The sequence below is a fragment of the Spea bombifrons genome, chromosome 9 (genome assembly GCF_027358695.1).
Source record: "Spea bombifrons isolate aSpeBom1 chromosome 9, aSpeBom1.2.pri, whole genome shotgun sequence".
Lineage (NCBI taxonomy): Eukaryota > Metazoa > Chordata > Amphibia > Anura > Pelobatidae > Spea > Spea bombifrons.
Genome location: NC_071095.1, coordinates 31515881 through 31539902, shown reverse-complemented (window position 1 = coordinate 31539902; position 24022 = coordinate 31515881). Strand labels below are relative to the sequence as shown.

At 40.0% G+C, this 24022-nt stretch overlaps 1 protein-coding gene across 2 annotated transcripts; it reads right to left on the bottom strand.

Annotated features, from left to right (window-relative positions):
• Positions 1–7599: 7599 nt before the first annotated feature.
• Positions 7600–18691, bottom strand: VPS18 (VPS18 core subunit of CORVET and HOPS complexes). Of its 2 annotated transcripts, none has more exons than XM_053474509.1 (5): positions 18546–18691; positions 17227–17368; positions 16018–16109; positions 13761–15616; positions 7600–8418 (listed from the first exon to the last, which is right to left on the bottom strand). In XM_053474509.1, the coding sequence occupies exons 1-5, from the start codon at positions 18631–18633 to the stop codon at positions 7690–7692; spliced, it is 2907 nt and encodes a 968-aa protein (XP_053330484.1). In that variant the 5' UTR covers positions 18634–18691; the 3' UTR covers positions 7600–7689. The 2 variants fall into 2 exon arrangements, with proteins under 2 accessions (XP_053330484.1, XP_053330485.1); XM_053474510.1 differs by lacking the exon at positions 18546–18691 and adding an exon at positions 18482–18514.
• Positions 18692–24022: the final 5331 nt, after the last annotated feature.

Here is a 24022-nt window from a genome sequence, read left to right as displayed (position 1 = left end):
TTGTCTCCCGTGTATGAAGGTAGTGGGGACCGTGCTAAGCTCAAAATAACCCGTTAACCCCCCCCCATAACAAGGAACCCACCAATCAAACACACCACAACTTCTTGGACATAATCAGGCCACAGCTTTATTAAACCATAAACATAAGTTCTGTGCACTGTGTTAGCCTATAACTTTAATATGTACAACCAAAACAATACACGATTAATAAATTACAAATATAAACAAAACACATTCCAAGTAATAATAACTTGCCTAACACAGTACAACTAACATCGTCCTTGCTCGCCCATTCTGATTCCGGTTACCACCAACACAAGAAGAAGGAACTAACCACTCCACTCGTCCAAGAATACTGACAGCTACCTCTGCTGCCCCAATCATGCTAACCACCAGCCAACCTTAAGCTCAGTGGGCACGTACAAGGTCATTGACCATACCGTACCAGAGGTCAGGGAGGATTGAGAAATTAAAAAGATCGTAGCCAACCTCATTTAAATGCACCCCATCACTACAGAAAAGGTTGGCCACATCTTTTTCAAAAACTCTCTGAAACAAACCTAAAAATCCACCTGTTCTTCACATTTGAACTCTCCAACACCTGCCGCAAATAATTCTGTGCTATCACCTCCAATCACACAATCCGAGCCCCATATGATTTCCCCCTAGATGCACAACCAAAACAGTCAGGGGACCCAACAACCTAGACAAATGAACCAACTGGTGAAGCTGCACCCAGCGCATTTCATGCTTCCCGAACCAGCGAACCGTGGCTGTCAACGGAGAAAAACCCAGGCGTTCACAAACCTGCCTAAGTGCCGGCTACTTCTCAACCCAGAAAACATTGGAATGGCCCACAAGCCACACCTGAGGTAAAGCAGGTCCTGAAACAAAAAAACATCAATAAACAGCCTTTGGACGATATGCCGCACTGATGCAGCCGACAAGCCAACCCTAGCCGCCTCCATTGCTGCTGCTATCCTAAACCAATCCCCCCCGATATTCCCCACTCACTGCCCCAACATCTCCAAAGACTTCTTAAACACCCTGACGAACTGAAAATAGGACAAGAACTGCCCATCCCAATGTGCCAGCAATGGGCCCGCTAACCTGGGGCGAACGACACAAAAACACCCTCGACGCTCACACCTGGGAAATAACTGAACCATCAACAGCCCTTAACCGAACTCATACTCTCTTAACACCTTGGTCTTGGAACAACAAAAACGTTATTCCGCACACCCGGAATAACGTCCTCCCACATAGCACCCCCCCTGGGACCAGCTTACTAGGGCTAACCAACTCCCCAATAGGTGCCAATGAAAACCTCAGACAAAATAGACAAACCTCAAAGTCCGAGGTACAAACCGCTGCAAACAACCGTACCAGCAGCTAAGCTGTTACAGGCCTCCTACGGTCGACCTTTCACACCTCCTCCAACCCTTTATCACTTGCCGGATTGCAAATTCTTTAGAACAGTCCGGAAGACCTGACAACTTAAACAGAAAACTAAGGCCTGAAAGCCCAGATGACGATGATGAAGGAAAAACTCCCACTGTCTCCCACCTGCAAATCAGGGACAACAAACCCCACAGCCAACCTCAACAGTCGCAAAAACCTACACACTCTCCTTCAAACAACGCACACAATCCATACTTTATGCCCCAGAAAAACCTCCGCATGTGCCATGGTCCCAACCATCCAAAAACCTCTTAAGAACCTGCAATATCTCCCCCATCCCCGGACCACTGGGTAATAGAGAATTAGGAAATTCACTTCTAACACTTTTTTAATGCTTTTTTGCCCAGCTTCCAAGGGAGGTAATTTTCCAGACCACTGTCAAGGGGTTAAACTGTGTACTGTTTCGTGAAACAGTCTCTCCTCTCTGGAAAATGCAAACCTGATACCTGAAGATCCCATGCTAGGTTGGACATATGGGCAAGCATAAATCTAAACTTTTATCTTTTCCAGAAGTATCATATAGAAAACATGTCCTTTCATCTTTCTCCAGACTGTCCCAAGATTCATAGTGTTTTTTTACTAAATTGCTCAGACTTGTTTCTTGTTCCTATCCATTTGTTCTACCTCTGACTTTAGTTACTAAAAGCCAAGCGTGTTTTGGGTCACTTATACAGTTTACATAAAAAGTAATTAGCAAAGGAAGCAAATGTTTGGCTGGATTTTTCTTGGGACAACTCATACTTTTTTTTGTATTATCAATCCTATCTGCAATGAAGAATTTATTTTATAAGATTAGTTGTTCACTTAGTTGCAACCTTATATGCCTGCTGAAGTTTCTTAGTTTCCTGTTAACATTGATCTTACAGATATTTCCCCACAGAGTTTTTCCTCCTATATTGCTAGACAGTTCTATCAATAAACTACAACATGGATAGGCAAATTGCTACATCCCTGCTTAAATATGATGCTATTGAGTATGAACACAAATATATAAATCATAATTAAAATATCTCTGTCCATAAAATATTCAGCCTAAATAATGTATTTTAAAAAAGGTCATGGAAATTGGGTGATTGGTAATTATTAATAAAGCCACATGATGAAGACAGGAAAATAGGGCATTTCTGTCACCCACCTGCATCAGCATAACCAGCAGCCACCACGGAGGAGAGGGAGACCTCCATCTGCTTTCATTTCCTCTCTGGTGGCGTCATGATTTCTATACCTATTGACTACGGTCATGCCACACACATTCTCTGAACAGGAAGTGACTTCAGGCTTTTCAAATATTTTGCACCAAAGCCCCTAATTGATGCATAGTCACTCCCAATCCTTTGTAGCCTCTCAGACCTTCCCTCTGATCATCCTGTCTATGTTTATAGTGCCTATTCCTCAGTGCGCATTCTGATTACAGTCTCCAGTGTTTGACCTTGGCTTGACCTTGTTTAATCTGACCTCTGGACCCCTGACCTTGGCTTCTTTTTCGTTGTTTCTCAATTTCTCTACTTCCTGACCTTGGCTTGTCCTTGACCTTCTTATAGCCCGCTCCTTGTGGTCCTACCTAGTACCCGTGTGCAGGTGTACTTCATTGGTTGATGGAGGCCCCTGCAGGCAACCAACAGAGTTGCTTGTACAGACTTTTGAAATCCTGGCGCCAAAGCTGCTGTGTAGTCCGTGCCGCGTTAACCCCGTATTAACCCCTTCTACAAAACACGGAAAAAGCAAAGGAAAAAAATAAACACGAAGAATGTACACGAACATTCGGCGAACCGAACACAGGAACGGACGAATATTCGCGAAATACGAATATCCCCCCCCCACGAAGTCCAAGTCTAGTATATATATATTACTATAACTAATCTTACCAAATAAATGTCATATCCTAGGGCAAAAAATCTACATTGTTCAATCTTCAACTTTCTAAAGCACCATCCTCCTACTATCAAAAGTTTTGCCATCACTACAACCAAATAATTAATGCAAGATTTAAGAGAACATTGGGCTTATTAATGGATGTTTTCTTGTTAGTTGCAAAAACTTACAATTGCCAGTAAAAATATACAGAATGGAAATAATGCCAGTACACAGAGAGAAGGCACAATAGAGCAATGTAATTTAATTAACAACACAATGGGGATTTTTTTTGTTTACCTGTACTCTTTGTGGGAGCGTTAAAAGGCGTGAATTTACTCTGGTTTGCCTGTGATGTGCACTGCAACACTTCTTTAATTATACCAGAACTAGTGCTTCCATTTCTGTTAATATGCGATTCACAAGCCAATTCTTGAAAACCTACAGATCTTATTAAACAGGAATAATTATGATGAAATTGTTTAAAAGGAAAACGGTTAAACAATGCCATCTAGTGTTCCAAAGGACAATAGATTTTCTACTAATCTCTATCCAAAGTACGTGTCAGGGAAGGGTGGCCACTACCGGCTGCAGGTAGGCATGATGGTGAGTATAATTATCACATGGACCAAACTGACAGGGTGGAATTCTGACAGACTCGTTAAATAAGTCTGCTAGCGGCTTAGCAAGGTCACAATTCAAAGTTTTTTTTCCATAATTTTGGGTGTATCCCCTTAGGTCCCAGATATGTGTCTGTTTTTACTTTGGAGACTTCAAGTAGAACTAAAGTAGAATTACATTTAAAGTCCTTGTACTAATATATAAGGCTTCTTAATACTGCTCTTCCATGCATTTCTGCTCTCATAAAAAAAATATTCCCCTATTTGATCTTTCTTCGCATGGGCTAAGGCTTTTCTCTTTCTTACTTATCTTCCTATTCCCATCTAAAAAGACTTCTCTCTTGCTGCCCCATTCCTCTTGAACACACTTCCAGCGAACCTCCAGCCTTCACCCTCCCTCCCAACATTGAAGAAAAATCTCAAAACACTTCTTCAGAGAAGCATACCATCTCAATAGCTAGAACTTGCCACTAACACTACCTCTCTCCTTTCTCCATATCTTATGTTTATCCTTACTCCATTCCATCTAGCATTGTAAGCTTGTGAGCAGGGCACTCCATGCCTAACGTATCAGTTTATCTTAGTCTGTCTATTCTAGTCTCGTCATATATCCTAAATATATGTATCGTCAGAAGAGCTGCCTTAATCGTTGTCAGTCTATTAAAGATAATTATCTTTTGTGTCTTCATTCATACGCCAGGTACATGTTCCATTCTCAAATATGAAACATAAAAATTGAGGGGGGGCAAAAATCTGTTTTTGGGACTCATGGTTGCTGTGAGAAACTTCATTGTGGTGTCTGTGGATAGTAATCCCCAAATAACAGGGGGCACATTTTTGGTTGAAAAAATGAAGTTTAAGACACAGCTTTTTTAGTTGAAAAAACGGGGCTTGCTCTACAATAATAGCTTGGATGTCCATGTATAACAAAAGCACAGGACTATGCAGGACCAGCTAAGTCCTTTTAGAGGCATTTGGCTGTAAGGGCCCACTTAAGCAGATTCAGAAACCACAGCTCATGTCAAAACAGCCAACCACCTCCTGTTTTACAGAATGGATCACAGCTCAATCACCCATTTATTATATAAAATAGATCGTGTTTAGATACCTTAAATTATATTTTATATATACATTGTTTTTCACCCTGCGTTCCTGCAGCTTTTACAGCGGACTGGAACAGAACAGAACGCACAAGAACTAACATACGAGAAAAGAATACACTTTAATTTGTAGTCCTTATTTAGCTGTTATAAGATCAACCTGGCTGTATACGTCCAAAGAATCACACGGAACACAATTATTAAAGGTCAAATGAATGAGAACATTGTGCTGACAAGTGAGAACTGTGCACTGGTACACCATCATTTTACTTCAGCATGCAGAAATACTCAAAGTATCTCATTAGAAAGAGTATATGAACCTATACAGGTATATGAACAAAAGTATTGAGCCACTGGTGACATTGGATTCTAAATACATAGAAATTAATGATTTTTGCAGCTCTCTTGCAGCTATAACAGCTTCCACTCTGTTGGGAAGGCTTTCCACAAGATTTTGGATTGTTTCGGTCAGAATTTTTGGCCATTCATCCAGTAGAGCATTTTTAAGGTCAGGCATTGATGTTGGAAGAGAAGGCCTGGCTCGCAATCTCTATTCCAATCCATCTCATAAGAGTAATGGTCACGTATGCCAATACTTCAGTCCATACGGTATATACTTTATGTAACTATAAACGGAGAAGTATACAAAAACTCCAGGTAGAAAGGACAAAAAAAAGTTCAGTCTATTGTACAATGGTCACATAGCCACTGACCTCTCAATTTTATTTGAAAACAATGGGCAACCAAGCACTTGCCGTTTTACTTTGAGTAAAATGAAGCTTTATTATGTAAGCTAAGTTAGGGATGTTATAATTGGCAATAAGTACATTTGGTGCAAATCAACCTCCACCGCAACCAATTTGACTTGCATTATTTCAATCTTTTCCCTATTTAAGTTCTTAATAGAAAAACATTAAGCAATTAAATGTGCTGTCCCACCCTTTCAACATTAGCTGATCTATTATTTCATTCTTTCCACTTAACATTTAATCACAAAAACATAATTTAAGTGTTTTTCAGTTTCTAAGACAACATATAGTGCTCTCCAATAATATTGGCATCCAGCAAAGAATGCCGTGAAAGACTGACATTGTTGCTTAACCCTTAAAACAAATCGCCAACACAACACAGGTTTATCCAAAAGAAATTTTACAAAATCCCATATATGCGTGGCACAATTATTTGCACCCTTATGAATATGAGAAAAATATATGAAGAGTATTCCCATTGATATGATACTTTTTTTAGTACACCTAAGTGACTAGGAACTGGAAATTGCTCCACCATGGCTTCCTATTTCACAGGGGTGTAAATATTATTGGGCAACATATGCCAAATTCCCTTAGTCATTCGTCACAATGGGTAAGACCAAGGAATATATAGCTGTGATGTGCAGCAAAAGGTTGTTGAGCTTCACAAAATGAGAAATGGTTAGAAGAAAATAGCAAAACCACTGAAAAAGCCCTTTTTTCACCATGAGTGCAATAAATTAAGACATTCCAGTCAACTGGAAATGTTACCAATCAACCTGGAAGAGGACGCGTGTCTATATACTGCCTCAACACACTATGAGCATAGTTTGAGCGGCCAAAAAAATATGAGGATCACAGCTGGGGAATTGCTGAAGTTAGTTGCATCTTGGGGTCAGAAAGTCTACAAAATGACCGTGAGGTGTTTAGAAGGGTTTCAAGAAAAACTGTCTTCAGTTTACCAGACACTGGAACGTCCAATGGGTTTGGGTTATATGGTCAGATGAAACCAAAATAGACCTCTTTTGCAATAGGCACCAAAAGGTGGGTTTGGTGCACACAGAGGTGTAGCCATATGGAAAAGTACCTCATGCCCGCAATTAAATATTATGGTGGCTCTTCAATGTTTTGGGGCTGTTTTTTGCCAGAGGATCTGGGCATTTTGTTAGGATACACGGCCTTAGGGCAAAATAACATATTAAATGAACACCTGACTGCCTCTGCCAGAAGGCTTAAAGTGGGACATCCCAGTCCCCTGACTTGATCCCAATAAAAAACCTGTGGGGTGCACTGAAAAGGAGAGTCCACCAGCGTCAACCTCAAAATGTGAAGGAGCTGGGGTGATTCTGTATGGTGGAATGGTCTCAGATCCCTTGCCATGTATTCTCCAACCTCATCAGGCATTATAGGTGAAGACTCAGAGCTGTTATCGAGGCAAAAGGGAGGTAGCAAAGAGTATTAACTAAGAGTGACACATATTTAACATCTGTGAGAGTTTCTTTGCACATTTTTGAATAAGAGATCATTCTTTTCTCATATTTACCAAGGGTGCCAAAATTAGTGGATGACACTGAATTAGGTCTTGTAAAAATAAAAAGCATAGTCAAATATTTATGGGAAGGGTTTGGACATTCAATAGCACTTGGAAATGTGACATTTAAATTACAAAATTGCACCTTTAACATGCAAGCATTCAAATAATGTCAGCAGGTAAAATTTGATAAATGTATAATCAAAATTGGTGACTTGACAAAGATTTTTTTAATAGTGGTTCTGGAAAATAAAACAGAGTATCCCATGAGACTTCAGTCCCTAGAAGTTTACATTTTATTAATGTAGAATTGAACAGCTGTTTTAGCCCTGGTCTTTCATTCTTGAAAACATTAATAGTAATTGTAGTTTTTACTCCTACAGCCAACTTAACATTTCCTCCTTATACTTTTGAGGGTCTATAAAAGGTTTGTCAATTGAACGTATTATGAGTTCACCGCAGTAGGCACACTCTGCTGCGACAATATCATCAATGTCAGCCTTTATCTGTTCACTGGATTGCTGTCCTTTTCCCAGGCTTATTGAATCCTCATCTTTTGTGTGGGAGTGACTCTTTGAATGCTGAGCTGCAGTTACCATCTTCTTTTGTAGGTCATCCAGCTTGATCTGCTTATAGGCAGGGAGATTGGGTACAACCACCTGAATAAGGCAGTCATAGTGGAACATGTGCCCACAAAGGAAGAGATAAAATGGTCGATTTAACAATGGAAAGTCACAGACTGTGCATTTGTCTTGTGGATCTACTGAGCCATACTTGTTCCTCATCTCCTGCATGTCTTCCCGTATGCGTTTTGCACTCTGCGTGGCATCCTCCATCTCTCTCTTCAGCTCTTCAATATGCTGATTGTAGTCTTGCAGGGAACTACAGATTGCTTCTTTGAAATGGTCAATGGTCACAAAATCAGGAAAGAACGGCAAAATGTCCTCAATTTTAAGAAGGTTACAACTAGAAAGGCAAACCATGGCTTTCTTGACATCCTTTTCTTCTTGCACCACATGACGAGCTATTTTCAGCCACAATTTCTTCTTTAGCTCCTCATCCTCGGTCGGTAAATCCGCACATGACTTTGCCAAATCCACACTCACCTATGAATTAAATAAACAAAGTGTAATTCCACAGATAAACATTTTACACAAATACATTGGAAAAAGATTTTATTTTACTAAAATGTGAACCCATAAGTAAACATTTGAGAAGGAAAAACAAAATAAATTTTAAGTAAAATGATACAGGGTCCGCGCAGATGAATAAAAAGGCATTCTATTTCTGGTTTCAGAAACACCCCATATGTTACGGTAACTCATGTTTTTTGTGGCAGGGTTACAAAATCGTACATCCACAAAAGTTTTTTACGCATCTCAGCTGTCCTCTTTGCCTTTCTACCCATAAAGCAGAGAGACATTGGGCACTGCTAACAGCAACGTTGACAGACATCGTAGTTGGGAACATGCACGTGATTGGGTCCTTGAGTCATCACATGCACAGAAGCGGATCCTAATAGCGGATCCTGCTGGTCTGTCTAGGTCACTGGGCAGCCAGCAGCAGTCCTGCAGTTAACCAAAATCAGCGGCAGTAGTGGAGGGCATAATACATCCTCAGCCTGAAAGTCCAGTTTTGCAGGGGCAAAATCTTACGTCCTTGGGCGATTAAATGAAAATTAAAGGATTTGAAGATGTACTCTCTACAGTGATGGCAACAATAACTGACCTTTGTTTGCATTACCAGCTAAATATTCCCTATGCTTCACATAAACTGGTATGGGCAGTTGGCTCTAAAATTGGACTTCTAAAGGTTGGGACATGGTGACAATTTAAACATATACACATGTAAAAAAGCCTATAATGTCTACAGATGAAAATAAAGATAAAAATGTGTTCTTTATCCACCTGGAGTGGTTAGCATAGGACCTATATATTAAGCAATCTTTAACTTAGTTTGCATGATTATGCCAGACATTTCTCTAAAATATCTCCATAACAATTACACTGACTTGCAAAGCACAAAGATGCCAACAAAACTGCAAAAATGGGCAATTAGATTTCTATAAAAATACATCAACATTGGAACATGAATCTTGTAGGTTGGTTAGAGACAATCAAGAGAAGCCAGGTTGGCATATTAATGCTTACAAAAAAATAAAAATAAAAAGGAAAATGTGACAGCTGCTTTATAGCTTGCGTTAAGGTAAGTCCCCGATTGAGAGCATCTCAAATTTTAGAATGGCACAAGAGAGCTTATATTAGAGATGCTCCCAAGCAGGGACACGCTGTTAGGCATCGGCTGTCTATTCTTGGTGAGCATCTGATATGGTTTTTGTATGGTATAAAACACTTGATCATCTCAAATAGGGCAAAGTTTAAAAACTACCAAGTAAATATCCAAAAAACAGAAGGCATACAACCTTCAAAAATTAAGGAACTAATGAGAAGTTAGGGAAATATACAGTTTTTGATCTTTAAGGATTCTCTCAAGTAAATGGTGGCAGAAAATCGGCATAAAGCTTAAAATAAATAAATAAAAAATCTCAGCCAGGTACTTAGTTTATCTGACATAGTTACATAAGGTTGAAAAAAAGACAAGTCCATCAACCCTTCTACCTAACCTCCTACTTGATACAAAAGAAGGCAAGAAAACCCAAACTACGCTACTTTAAATTATGCCATCAGGCGGAAAAATTCCTTCTTGACTCCAAAAGGTAATCGGATTTCTCCTTGGAGCAAGAAGCTCTAAAATATTAATGCCTTTCAAAAAAAAAAAAAAAAAAAAAAACCCTTTTGAAGGCATCTAATGTATTGGATAACACCACCTCCCTTGGCAGTGAATGCCACACCTTTATTACCCTCACTGTAAAGAATCCCTTCCTTTGTCGTCTATGAAATCTCCGCTCTTCCAGTCTCGGAGGGTGACCTCTTGTTCTTTGTATATTTCCGTTAATGAACAGGTCACTGAAGAGTTCGTTATATTGGCCATGCGTATATATATTTATATAATGTTATCATATCCCCTCCGAGATGCCGTTTTTTCTAGTGTATACAATTTTAACTTTTTACTCTCTCTTCATAACTAATATCTTCTAATCCCCTTAATAATTTTGTAGCCCTCCTTTGCACTTTTTTTTAGTTCCATAATGTCCTTTTTAAGTACAGTGCCCAGAATTGTACCGCATATTCAAAGGTCTTACCATTGACTTGTAAAGAGCCGAGATGATGTCCTCCCGTGAATGCGTTTTATGCATGCCAGATCCTCATTGGCCCTTGCTTGCTGGCATTGCGCACTGTTGTCAGCTCTGTTATCTACCATTATTCCTAAATCCTTCTCATTGGCAGTTTTCCCCAGGAATATTCCATTCATAGTATAGGCTGCATTATTATTTTTACCATAATGCATAACTTTGCATTTATCTATGTTGAACCTCATCTGCCACTTGCCTGTCCAGTCCCCAACTCTGTCTAAACCCTCCTGCAAAGAAGAAACATCTAAATTACCCTGCCTAATTTTGTGTCATCTGCAAACACCGTGATATTGCTCAATGCAGCTTCGGAGATCTTTTTAATTTGTTTAGAAATGAAGAGGACCCAGGACAGACCCCCGAGGCACTCCTCTTAATACCAGAGTACAGTCTGAGAAACATCCATTCACAACAACTCTGCATTATATCTTTTAGCCAATTTTTGATCCAAGTCCATATAAATCAGATAAAAAAGACAGACATTGAGTTAAGACAGGGCTTGACAAATTTGTTGTGAATCTAGGCGCCAGCTAAAAAAGTTAGGAGCCAGGATTTTTTTTTAAACTGACAGTTGGTCAGGAGTGATCTGATCATCATCAGCCCACTTACTAAACTCACAGCATTTGACCTGGAAGCACCCTGGACTTTCAGGTCAGTGCTGTTTTTTTGTTTTTTTTTTTTTTAAATAATTTTTTTTGATATATATATATTTTTTTTTAACACTTTCAATGCTGATGTTCCATTGGAGCACAGCATTGATTGATATTTAGTCCCCACAAGCTTGTGGGGACAAATGTTAACCCCTGCAATGCCACGAATGTGTTATAAACAATTGTGGAATTGAAGGGGTTAACGCTGCCCTGTCGCTCTCATGGAGCGGGGGGTAGTCTCTGATGACTGCTGTAGGCTTCCATGCCTACAGGAGTCATGAAAGGGCTTGTGGGGGCTCGTTTTGCTGTTGCTGGTCTGCCTGGACTTCCAGGCAGACCACCAGCAGCAGAGCCCCTTGAAAAACGGGAATTAACCCCTAAATGCCGCGATCGCGGCATTGAAGGGGTTAACGCTGCCCTGTCGCTCTCATGGAGCGATCAGGCAGCAGGGGGATGTTGTGTCAGGTCCCCACACTTGTGTGGAGACCCAATCAACACTGAACCCCCTTTCCTGAAGCTGCCTGTGGCAGCTGAAAACGCTGTTGCAGGTTTCTCTGCAATCGCGGTTTCAGCCTACAGGCTCACTCCGTGGGAGTGATCTCAGGCTCGGGGGCGGGCTCGGAGTGGCTGTGCTGTCTGCCCAGACTCCTGGGCAGACAGCAACAGCAGCGCCCCCGCGTGGTGACACGGGGGCATTTTTTGTGAATGTAAGAGGCTGACAAACTCCTAGGCGCCAGGACAAAATTCTGAGTCGCCATGGCGACCTGGCGCCTGGGATTTGTCGAGCCCTGAGTTAAGAGAGCCATGGCAATTTTAAAAGGAAGACAATCACGAAGCACTACAACAAAAACTTATTAAAAATTGAAACTTTTTTCTCAAGTTTCTAAATATTTTTCTGTATGTATTTGAAATTAATAAAAATAGAATTGAAGGGGGAAAAAAAATTGAAACTTTTAGGAGAATGATTCCAATGAGATCGTAATGACTTAATTACCATTCATATATTTCAAATACCAAAATGTATCAAGATTTGCCAATCTGAAGGTTCAGATACTGACAGATTTAGTGCCAAAATTGAGATTCAAGTTCGCAATTAAGTAGCCTCGCCTCAAAAATATCAAAAAATTCACTTGCATCAAAGATATCAATTTACTTGCTAGAATATGCTCTTCGTGTATACTTTGAAAAGTCGAGGGAACATCAAGCAAAATCAACGGAGCTTACTAACAAAGTTTGTGACACATTACAGATACTAGCGCAACTTTTGGAAGAACAGGAGTTTAATGGACAATGAAAAATACCTAGAGATGTTCCATGAACATCTTAACACAGAAGTCTAGACTATTCTCCCCGGTGATCCCACCAAACAATACTTGGAATGATAGAGTGATCTTATTGGAATCTTTCGGTGAGGTATTATATATATATTGAGTACAAAATTGTTTTACCAGTCTCACCCATAATAGCCACTTTTTACTGTTTACCTAAAATCTAAAAAAAAACTCCACCTGGAAACCCTATTGTATCAGGCAATAATTCCATGTGTGAGATGGTCAGTATTTCACCCCTTGGTGGAACAGTTAGCTTCTTATGCATGCTTTAAAAATGCTGAATTACTGAAATAAGGGTATCACCCAAAACCAAGTTGGCTAGTTTAGACATCGAGTTATTGTACAGTAACATTCCTCATAACCTCTCGCAATACCCTCCACAATTTGTGTCATCCATTGTGCAATTATAGACTTGTGTTGAAGCACAACTATTTTCTATTCGATAGGACAAGTTTTAGGAACAGCTCACCTGGAGATGAACCAAGAACATTTCCAGGCGTTTGTTGGACTGTTAAATAATAATGCCAACAACTTAAAATTTACTTAGGTGTTAGAGTTTAACATATTGGTTACTACCATTGATAAGACCCCAGAAGGATTCACGGCTACCTCTTGTAAGAAATCATTGTCTTGCTGTTATTCAGTTCTACACACTTTAGGCCTGAATGCAACTTGAGTTGCATATGTTCTCAAATATGTGATGTAGCTATTAGAGGGTCTTCTGCGGGATGCCAGCGTATCCTATGAGATTGCTGAAATTCACTTATTGCCTATATATAATAAGGAACTTATACCCTAACTGTGAATGTACGACTGCACAAAAGGATTAGAGAATATGCCGTGAGACTTGAAGGCGTTTTCACATAAAGCAGTAAAATGCAATGGCAGATACGTGGAATTTGCTAGGCACAGAAATTGAACATAAACCAAACTGAAGAACAAACAGGGGTATAAATGTTTAAAAAATTACACGAATCACAGTAATTATACCCTACTGATTGTGGCAACTCTTAATTGCTTCTTCATTCTTAAGAATAAAATGATTGAGCTTGATGGACTTTTTTTTTTGTTTTGTTTTTTTATCAAACTAAATGACTACGTTACAAGATTTTAGGGTCTTTATAATAAAAAAAAATTCTAAATAAACACACTTGAGATTCAGTGTACAATGCAGTTAATAACAGGTGTTTGTTCTTGGCTAAGGGATAAGAAAGTACCTTTAACGCTAGATCCACAGCTTCTTCATACATCTCCATTACCCGGTAGACATGGACACATGCATGGTGGTGTTCGTGCTCTGCGCAAAGTCGAAGTGCATACTTGAGGTCATAGTGAATTCTACTCGGGTTCGTGCCAGCCCTTTCTAGGTAGGAGAGAAGGGAATTGGGGCGGAATTGTGCATAAAGAGAAAGAAGATAATTATGGATCGCCTGTTCAGTTTCTTTGAGCTCTTCCACACAGAACTCCATGTATCTTATAGCTTCATTGATCTGTGTTCCAGCACTCTGGCTGTAGTTAACAAGCGCTGGAATGAGGTTTTTTGGATCTAATCTTTTTCCCATGGTGATCCAAGAGTCTACCACTTTCTCGGGGATATGCTGCATAAGTACAGGCGAAAACTTGTAAAAAAGTTTCTCATCTCTGTGCTTTGTTAAAACATTGAGGGCCTCATCATAATCATCATGCTGGCAATGATGTGAAACCACCCTCTCATAGTCTTGCATTAGCACGGCAAAGTAAACCATGTGTTCCGTATCCCCGTGACTGGCTAACAGATCATGTATGGAGGCACGATTATTGAAGAGACATTCTTTGTTTCTCTGGCTGCTGAGGAAAGAACGGAACTCATCGCGAGTTTTCAGATATTGACTTTTTTTAGACGCGTCATTTCCAAGCACTCCAAGACGATTCAAATATAGTTCTGTCAACCAAGTGGTCAGTAGAGTGACTTGTATTTTCTCAGACAACTTCAAGTTTGCCAGTTTTCTGAGTAAAAACTCCATCAACGCATCCTCTTGTTTGGCTTCAATAAATTTGAGAGCTATTTCTTCAAAGTAGTTTTGTGTGAGGGCATAACATTTGGCACTTTCTTTGTACTTCTTGTTCTGAAAGCAATGTTCAGCCTCTTTTGCAAGCACGATATCCATACAATCAGGACGATCCCTGCAAAACTCTTTAGCCAGATCAAACTTTTCCATATTCATGTACATCTTCCAGACATCCCTTGTTTCTCGTTCCACATGGTATCGGAATACCGCCCTTTCTGTATGAATCCAAATCTGGCCTAACATGGGGTCTTTCACCATCCTTCTTAGAGGGCCAAATTTCTCTGTAAAAATGTCTTCGAAAACAACTTGTCCATTTAACGTGCAAATAGCTTTTACCCGATCAGGCATCAGGAGTAGAAAGTGAAACTGAGTGAGAACAATAGACATCGGCTTCTCATTATTGGAAGAATATTCCCAAACCTGGACATCAGTTAATACAGAGTCTGGCCTAGAAAAATCTAAGTTGCCATAAAGAACTCCATTTCCCATCATCCAAGCAAAAGAACCCGGGAAGGAGCGAAGTTTCGGAGTATAGAAAGCTATTTCACTATAGCCAAGGCTTCCTGGGAACTCCTGGATGCTGGGAAGGTCATCTGCAGGTTGACTAAAAAGGGATGAAAATCCTTGTGGCTCAGTTCCCTCTGGTATTTTAGCAGCAAACTGGAAAAGTCTTTTTGCAGTGGTAGAAATGACACAAAAACGGTTTTCAAAGCCACGGTTAATTTCCAAACAGCAAACCGGAGCAGGTCCCAGCTCTTCTTCCAGAGTGTGAATATGTCGAAAATATTGATCGGGATTTGTACTGAAAAGACCTCCTTCACTGGCAGATATTTCCGCCTCATAAATTTGTCCCTGTATTGTCCCCACTAGAATGGGGCCTGTGCTTGTTTCGTTGCCCAAAAACCTGTTCCATCCAACACATTCAATCAAGTGGCCCTTCCACCTAGAAAGAGCCCTCGCTTTTTGTGCATTGCGATTCAGATAAAGGCATTCGTTCGTGTTAAGAGCAATCAGGAGATGAGAACCTGCAAAATAAAATATAAATGCATCAATGCAACAGTGACTGTTCGATCCTCACATTTTCTTTTAAACCGTAAGTTAACAAAATAGGAAGATGCCAATTCTTGCATTTCCTCACCGAATTGAGTTAACGTTTTCAGGGGAGTGGTTGCGGCTCCTTTACTGAATTATACCTTATGAAGGTCCAACCCCAGAAAGCTTCTTCCTCGTATAATGTATAGCTAAGATCAATGAGCCTACCTGTGTAGCAGTTGCTAAAATTGATTAAAGTTCTGGCTAACCAAATTTCATGCATTTCCTGTGAGCATAGCTAATTTAAATCATTGGTCTTTAAATTAGCTCCTCTAATTAATACATGAGGATGACATTTCTTATTCAAATCACAAACAGTCAACTCTCATCATACCTGTGGGATCCAAAAAGATTTTATGCACTCTGGTTTCATCTTTGCGCCCCAACTCTACTTGATTGGGTTGATCTGCCTTCACCAAGTCTATTCTACAAAAACAAAAGCAACAAAAAATAAAACACACATATGAAAAGTAATGCCATGCAGAGGCTGCCATCTTGCTTTTGTGGCAGACCTAGACTGGGTTTCAAATAAAGCGTTGCAAATTGTTTAAGAAAGTCCCCTTGATCTCAGCTATGTGGTCCCAGAAAACATGATGAAGTTGGGAAACTAAATTTTTAGTGTTTTTAGAATTTGTGTATTTGCTTTGTTGTCCATAGAAACCAAAAAAGCAGGAACCAAAATGGAAGATGAACTAAACGCTCTGACAGATAGCTTAAATAAACGCAGAGTAGCTAAATAATATAGTTCAATTGCAGTCTTCGGATGTAGAGTATTGGGAAACTTTATTTTATGCAAGGTCTGCTTATGAAATAAACCGTGGTGTTTCTATCTATATAAATAAAAAAACGGTTATGCGTGCCATCCTGTATCAGTACAGAATATCCTAGTACAAGGTAACGTACTAACAAAAATAAACTGGGTCCCTGTTTGTATGCATAATATTTTTTTTCCCTACTTATTTAGATTAACCCCTTCACGACAAAGAATTGTCACGAGTTGAAGGACAACCCATTGTCCTTAAGGGGTTAATACATCTATATTGAAGAACAAATTATTATTGAGATATTGCAATGTTTTTTAAATTGTGATTCTTATTTATAAGTATTTCTCATACTTAAAGACTAGCCCAGGACACCCTTCTTCAGATTTTAAGCACATCCATCTACAAAGTTGTTGTTTTGCGTGCAAACTCTTGACCTTTTTGGTGCTTTCGTGGGAGGTCATCTTTTTGTTGTTTGTTTCGGCAAAGTGAGAGGGCAGGATAGGAAGTGGTGGTACACTTGGGACACCCAACTGTTTAGTTGGGCGTCATCTACAAATATGTGTCCGACGGGGTCATCTGCTTGCACGTTGGATATTTATATATACATATTGCAAGCAAATGTTAGGATAAAAAGCTAAACTTACCGAATTGATGTCTGCACTGATGCCTGGTCCTGTCCAATAAAGCTGTCCAGGACAGACATCTTCACATGCAGCCCCTTGACTTAAGAGTTACACACACCACACGCATTTCAAAGCATTTCAAGCACCGTTGTTTACCTGAGAATTGTTTCTCTTCCCAAGCTCATGCATAGTTGGTTACTGCACACGACAAGGCTGTTAATGTTTTCCGGTGGTGTAAAATTGATCCTCTGCTTATTGAAGATAGGCGTTTCTTTTTCTAGACGAGCATTAATGTAGCCTAAAATGATAAAATGAATATTGATTACGGAAAACGTAGACATTGTACGTAGACATTGTTAAAGACTAGCTGACTTTTAAAACAACTGATACACAGATATATATATATAACGGTATTCTGACACTTTAAGGACCACCTCTCGATTTCTCGAACCTCCCTTGAAGATTGGTGAAAGTCATCAAGAGTTGTTGGGACCGACAACATATTTTAAGTGAAGTGGCAGTATACTTCTGTCTTATACATGTTTAATACTCCAGTTTCCTTGTCACTCTGTTTATGAATTAAAACCTGCTTTAAGAACAGTGAAGGAAACGGTAAGGAGAACATTACACCCAAAAGAACGGGTTATAAGAAAATATTACTACCGGAACAGGGTTAGCTAAAGCCCATCTAGTAGCGGTGGAGCTCCAAATCGCATAGAAATCTGGAATATCCCATTAAAGTAATGTCCTACACATACAATACGTCTCTTAACTGAAATACGCTTATCTAGTAAATGTATAAATAACTCAAAGGTACGCGTAATACACACAAGTTTTAAAAAAAAACCACAATCTACTATATTAACCCCTTCTGGGCAGTCCCTAAACCCATTGTAAACAATGCATTTTGAGCCCATACATGTAGGGGCTTTGTCATTAAGGGGTTAACACAATGGTCACAATCTCGGCTCAATACTCTCTAAAGTATGCAAAGCCTCCTGCACTTAAACTGTTTCATACTCATTCCAAATGGGTACAGCAAAATGAAATCATACACAAGAGATATATATATATTTTTTAATCAATTCCACCTTTTTTATCAGCAAGCCTGGTGAGTTAGTTAGATTACTAACACTATACTGAACATTTTGGGCACTAAACAGTCTACAGATCTGCAGCAGAGTATTCATTGTTTTTTAATAAGCTTGGCTATAGTTTATCATCAGCAGTCAGTGTGAGCAATTGATCCTCAGCTGAACATCGTGGTCTTCACAACCTCATACAGACAGCCATGCTATGCAACATGGGTCATGCACCGCTTCTCCTTAAATAAAACGCTTCATTTTTTATTTTGGTTTTATCATCTTACACAAAATAACCATTAGCGAATTTGTGACGAATACTGACGTACGTCATGTCGCCTATCTTTGCTTTCGTAACGAAATGTTTCTAATTAATTGTCGGTAAAGCCTCACCGGAGTGCCGTATGTCCGAGGTTCTGGTCGTGTTCGGAAAGTATGCCCGAGATAAGGAATCCTCATACTCTTCCAGGATGGAGGCCATGACCAACAACCCCTAAGCCAGACCATCAACCAAGCGGTCAGCTGATCTGCCCAACTTCCTGTCTACGCCTAAGTCATATGACATGACAAGTCATTGCCTATTACGGCGCCTCTGGCGTCACGTGAGCCCTGGGTTCGTCAATTCGTTTTTACTGTCTCACTGACGTTCGGAATTGTTTGCCGAGTGCCGCTTACCCGTCTAATGGCATCAAGTGACGAGTTGTGGGATCGTGGTAGTTGACACATTTATTTTTCTAGTGTTGCGTATGAAAGGTAACAGGGTTGCCTAAATAAACGTAAATCACACAAGTGTGTTTTGTTAGAGAAGATGTTTAGAGAATAAAACAGAACAGTTTGTGAGATCTGTTTTGCGTGTTCATAAGTTGCCATGTTCTGTTCTACCCCTCGCCATAGCTCAACAAGATTATTAAAGGCAAGCCAATCGACAACGGGTACCAAATCTGACGTTTCAAGATCATTGGTGTGATCCCGGTAGAAGAAAGAAGGCAGAACCTCTCAGGCCCGCATCCCTTCTACGCATCTCTGAGGGTGGTGGTACCCTGAAGCTGGTGGGAGGAGCCTATAGCCCTATATAAAGATAACTGCTGCTCTCACTGGTCTGTGACTGCAGACTGTGCTTGCGTGGTGTGAAGCTGTCACCGTCTCCTCTTGTGTATTTTGCTACAGCAGGTTTCTTTCTGTGCATCTTCCAGCTTCTGACTCCTGGCTTCCTCTTTGGACTTTCAGACTTTTAGTCTTCTACCCCAGTTTTGGCATTTGTGATTTCCGTACTCTCTGTACTTGTGCTCACGCTGCATTTTCTGCCTCCGTGCTAATTGTTTCCTTGACAGGCACATTTCCCGCAAAAGCATGAGGTGTGTCTTCATGGTCCAACTGTAAAAATAAGGTCAAACCGCTTTGCACTTTCATGTTTTGGGGGTCTTCTGTGTCTGTAAGTCTGATATACCACAAATATGTGGTATCGAAGAAGCAAGTGAATCATTTTTGGTGTTTTCCTTCTTGTCCCTTCCCAAAACATGTCTGACATGAAAAGGTAGAGCACAAACTCTTAAAAACACCCGTGTTCCTGCTAGATTTGTGGTTGCAGCGGGTTACATTAGAATGGTAAGTAGGGTGTCTTTGCAATCTTCAAAGGGTGTATTTTTAGGGAATGTTCACTGCTAGAAGACCAGCAGGGAATATAGGCGGCAGGAACACAAGGCTGAAAGAAGCTGGAACATGTAAACGTTCAGTTGGCTTGGTCAGTACATGGAGCTGAGGTCTGGGATAGGCGAGGACAGAATAACCAAATAACTAGACGGGTCGAATGCAAGAGACAGCCAGGAACATCAAACAAGCCAGGGTCAGAACCAAAAGATCAATAAATAATTATACACAGCCAAATGTACCAGGCACTGACATGGCATAAGAATCAGGTTTAAATGGTCCTTCAACAGAATCTCCTGCCCAGGATTCGAAATGGAGACTTGGAATGCATAATGGTCATGTCGCTTTAATGGGCTGTAGGGATCCTGGAGAAGATGCTATTACGTACAGCCACGTGGGGGCTCACGTGCGACTGTTAAATTGCTGGTTCTGATAGAAAGGTGTCAGAACACACAGTACATCGCAGTTTTTTTGCGTGTGGGGCTGCGTACCCACAGACCAGTCAGAGTGTTCGTGCTGACCCCTGTCCACTGCCAAAATCACCTACAATGGGCATTTGAGCATAGGAACTGGACTACGGAGCTATGGAAATAGGTGGCCTGGTATGATGAACAAAGTTTTCTTTTACATCATGTGGGTGGCCAGAAGTGTTGATTACCTGGTAAACACATGGCACCAGGATGCATCCACGGAGGCCCCACCTCGCATGACTTAAAGGATCTGCTACTAATCTCTTGGTGCCAAATAACACAGCACATCTTCAGAGGCCTAGTGGAGTCCATGCCTCCACGGGTCAGAGCTGTTTTCAGACAAATGGGGGACCTACATGATATTAGGCAGGAGGTCATAATGTTATGGATGATCAGTGTATATATACACGTATACACACGTATACTCACACACTATATGGACAAAAGTATTGGGATACCTGGCCATTACACCATCAGGGACTTTGATAACACTATATAATAGGCTAAGCTACAACAATAAAAAGTTATTGTCCATACTGCTTTGACGTTGCCCCCCCTTTTGTGTGTAAGTGTATTTATGCCACCAGCCTGCCCCTCGCTTTAGTATTGATTTATGCAATGGCCTCCGCTGCTCCCCTTGTGTATTGATGCTGTCAGCACGGATAAAATGCTGGCCTTCAATATGGGGGATGTCTATCTGACAAGTTGGTTCCTTTCATGAGTCTATACATTCCCCATACTGCATCCTGGTGTATTGCCCCCGTGTTTAGTATTGATTTAGGTGATGCCCCCAGCCAGCAACCCCTTGTGAATTAATGTTCCCACACCCTTGCATATTGCCCCCCCATTTAGTATCATATCAGCCCTGGCACCCTGACTGCATCCACAGGATGTGCCCAGATTGGAAGTATAGGACTTGCCACCTTTGCCCCAAGCCTGCCTGTGGCATCCTATCTTTAAACAGCCTCCCTGTGCAATGCTTTCCCCCACTTACACATCCATGCTATCACACACATATTCGTTGATTTACTCACTCATATACTATATTCACAGATACTCATCCATTCACAGATACCATTCCCTCATTCACAGATACTCATTCATTCCCTCAATTACACCATTGCCCCCCGGCCCAGCCGGCCCATACAAATAATCAAGATACTACAATAGACCATAGGCTTGATGTGTTGTAAAAAAACAAAAACATCAAACTCAAAAAGGTAACTTGTTGATATTAAATCAAATATATACTTTATTCTACAAAACTACACTCCTGGTCATGTAATAGAAAGATGGGCCCAGAACATACTTAACCCCTTCAGTCCTCAGGATTTTCATAACCTGAGGACCAAAATGTTTTTGTTTTTTTTTTACATTTTTTACCATGTATTTGTTAAAGTATGATTGCCATTTTCCATATTTGATAAACCTGCACAAATTATAAATCATTTTGTTCAGGAAAAGTAGAGACTTCTTTTAAAATAGAAATACATAAAACATGAAATAATTAGCATTAATAAATAAAAAAAAACCCTATACTAAATAGAAAAAAAAATTACAACCTTGCTGAAATTTTCTTCTATACTGTAAGCACCACAGCTGAACAATAACCCAATTTATATTCAGCATCTCCCGATTACAGTCATGCCCCAGATATTGCTTTATGTACCAGAAAGCCACATCCATACATATTACCCTACATCACATTTTTTTAAAAATACTATTGACTTCATTTTTTATTATTTCATTTATATTTAATTTTTCCCTTTTTTAAATGTTTTTTGTAAGAAGGAGAATGAATTTCCTCCCTCCTTTCCTCCTGATCTGATTGTACTGATTAGAATGTGATTAGGAAGCAGGGCTCCATAGCACTCAATATCTCCCGTGCGGTGGCAGGACATTTACATACAAGTACGTCTTAAGGGGTGGAACAGGTTACAATAGAAGGCTAACCCATTTTTAGTGATAACCAAATAACATTTTGTTGTGAAACTTAAAAGAAGCTTAGCTGAGTGAAATGGATGCTTTAAACACTACTGTACTTGTTTGCACTTGCATATAAACTATATTTAATGAAAGCTAGTTGTTTGTTTACAAGATTTTTTTCCTTTCTTTTTTTGGGATGGGGGGCGCCAGAGGAGTAGTCCGCACAGGACGCCATAACACCTAAGGCCGGCTCTGGCTCCGCCAACCCCTGATCTCCTATCTCCCCTATAAACAGTATATTTAACGCTCTCTTCTACAGCCCTATTGAAGCCTGCAACACATGTTTTCATCTTCCCACTCCAGTGGTCTCTTGCTTTATGTAGAAGTGTAATTACACTTCAAGCCATCTACCTGTAGAGGGCAGTATCCTGTAACCTCTCACTCCCCACCATGCTCATTCGGACTTCTTCCAACACTAATTATCCTGACTCTTCATGTTTCTATCCAGCACTTCAGCCAAAGTCAGCCACTTCAGCCAGCACTTCAGCCAAAGTCATTCAAGTATGAAGCCCACATGTTCTTGCTTTCTCTTTTACCAATTCTTATTTCTAGTAACAACTCTCCTAAACCTAGCCCTCTGCATACTTTTATCCCAACTCCATTAACCTTTCATATCATGTCTGCCATTAACACAACTTCCACTACCTGACCCTCTTTCTCTATACATTGTGTATTTCTACACACTATTCCCTCTAGATTATAAAATTTCAAGCAGGGACCTCTGTGTCTTATACGGCAACTACCAGTCTTACAGCTTTATCATACCCTTTAATTTTATGTATCTTGACAAGCTCTGCATACTTGTTGGCGCTATATATAAAAAAGATAATAATGATAATAATATCCCAACATTTCAAAAGTTGAAAGAGGGACACGTTTTGTGTGGCTATGGGTGCACCATTACCAAGACTTTCTGTATTCATTTGTGACCCGTTGATAACTACTTATGTAACTGTAGGACATTTAAGAGATATATCATCATTATTTTATCAATTAATTTTATTTCAATGGACTAGAAATTTTAGAACATTAGGTCACAGTCCAAAACTAGATGGTCAACCGCCTAAATGTCATGTAATAATGTTTTACTAAGCATTAGCTCGCCCCAATTCTTCCTAGGCAGTCGCTATGGCCAAATTTCACTAAATGTTGATGCTACATAGATACATGCAGATATATGCAAGAATGTATAATCGTATACATCATAGACTATATTTAAGTGTATCCATATAACAAATACATATAATTTACTGTCTAACAGGTATACTTTTGTCTAAATTAATCAAATTAGCTATTACTGTTTACTGTGACATTGTTCGCACTGACAAAACCAACTCGGGAATGTATCAAAAACATTAATAATAGATATACTGTCCACTCTCACTCATTCATCAGCATTTAAACACACAAAATGGGCATCCCACAGAGCAGGCAGCCTATGCCTTGTGTTACCCCACACAGGAAGTGCTTCCTGCTCACACTCTAGACAGGAACCACTTAAAGTAGGAGAAGGTGGAATCTATTTTTCTCAGGTTTAACTTAATCTGCTTTTAGTCACACCTATAGAAAGAAAGTGCATTGGCCCTGGAGTATGTTTGGACTTTGTCCATTTGTGCCTTTTTGCCCTGTGGTAAAGATGTATGAATGGTAATTCATTCGTATAATTTTGGCACAAGCACTTTTTTTTTACATATTGTGTAGATTGTTAATCATCCCGCAGTATTTGCAAGCATTCTTTGCGCCCCACCACATGTTCCCTCAAATAAA

Bases quoted from the DNA above. Each gene is read 5' to 3' on its own strand.
- VPS18 (XM_053474509.1), bottom strand. From the start codon at position 18,633: ATGGCCTCCATCCTGGAAGAGTATGAGGATTCCTTATCTCGGGCATAC. The intron at 17,369-18,545 runs GTGAGGCTTTAC...TTATCATTTTAG, and splicing joins CTCGGACATACGGCACTCCG to GCTACATTAATGCTCGTCTA. The intron at 8,419-13,760 runs GTACTTTCTTAT...TTTAATTCATAG, and splicing joins CTGTGGATCTAGCGTTAAAG to GTGAGTGTGGATTTGGCAAA.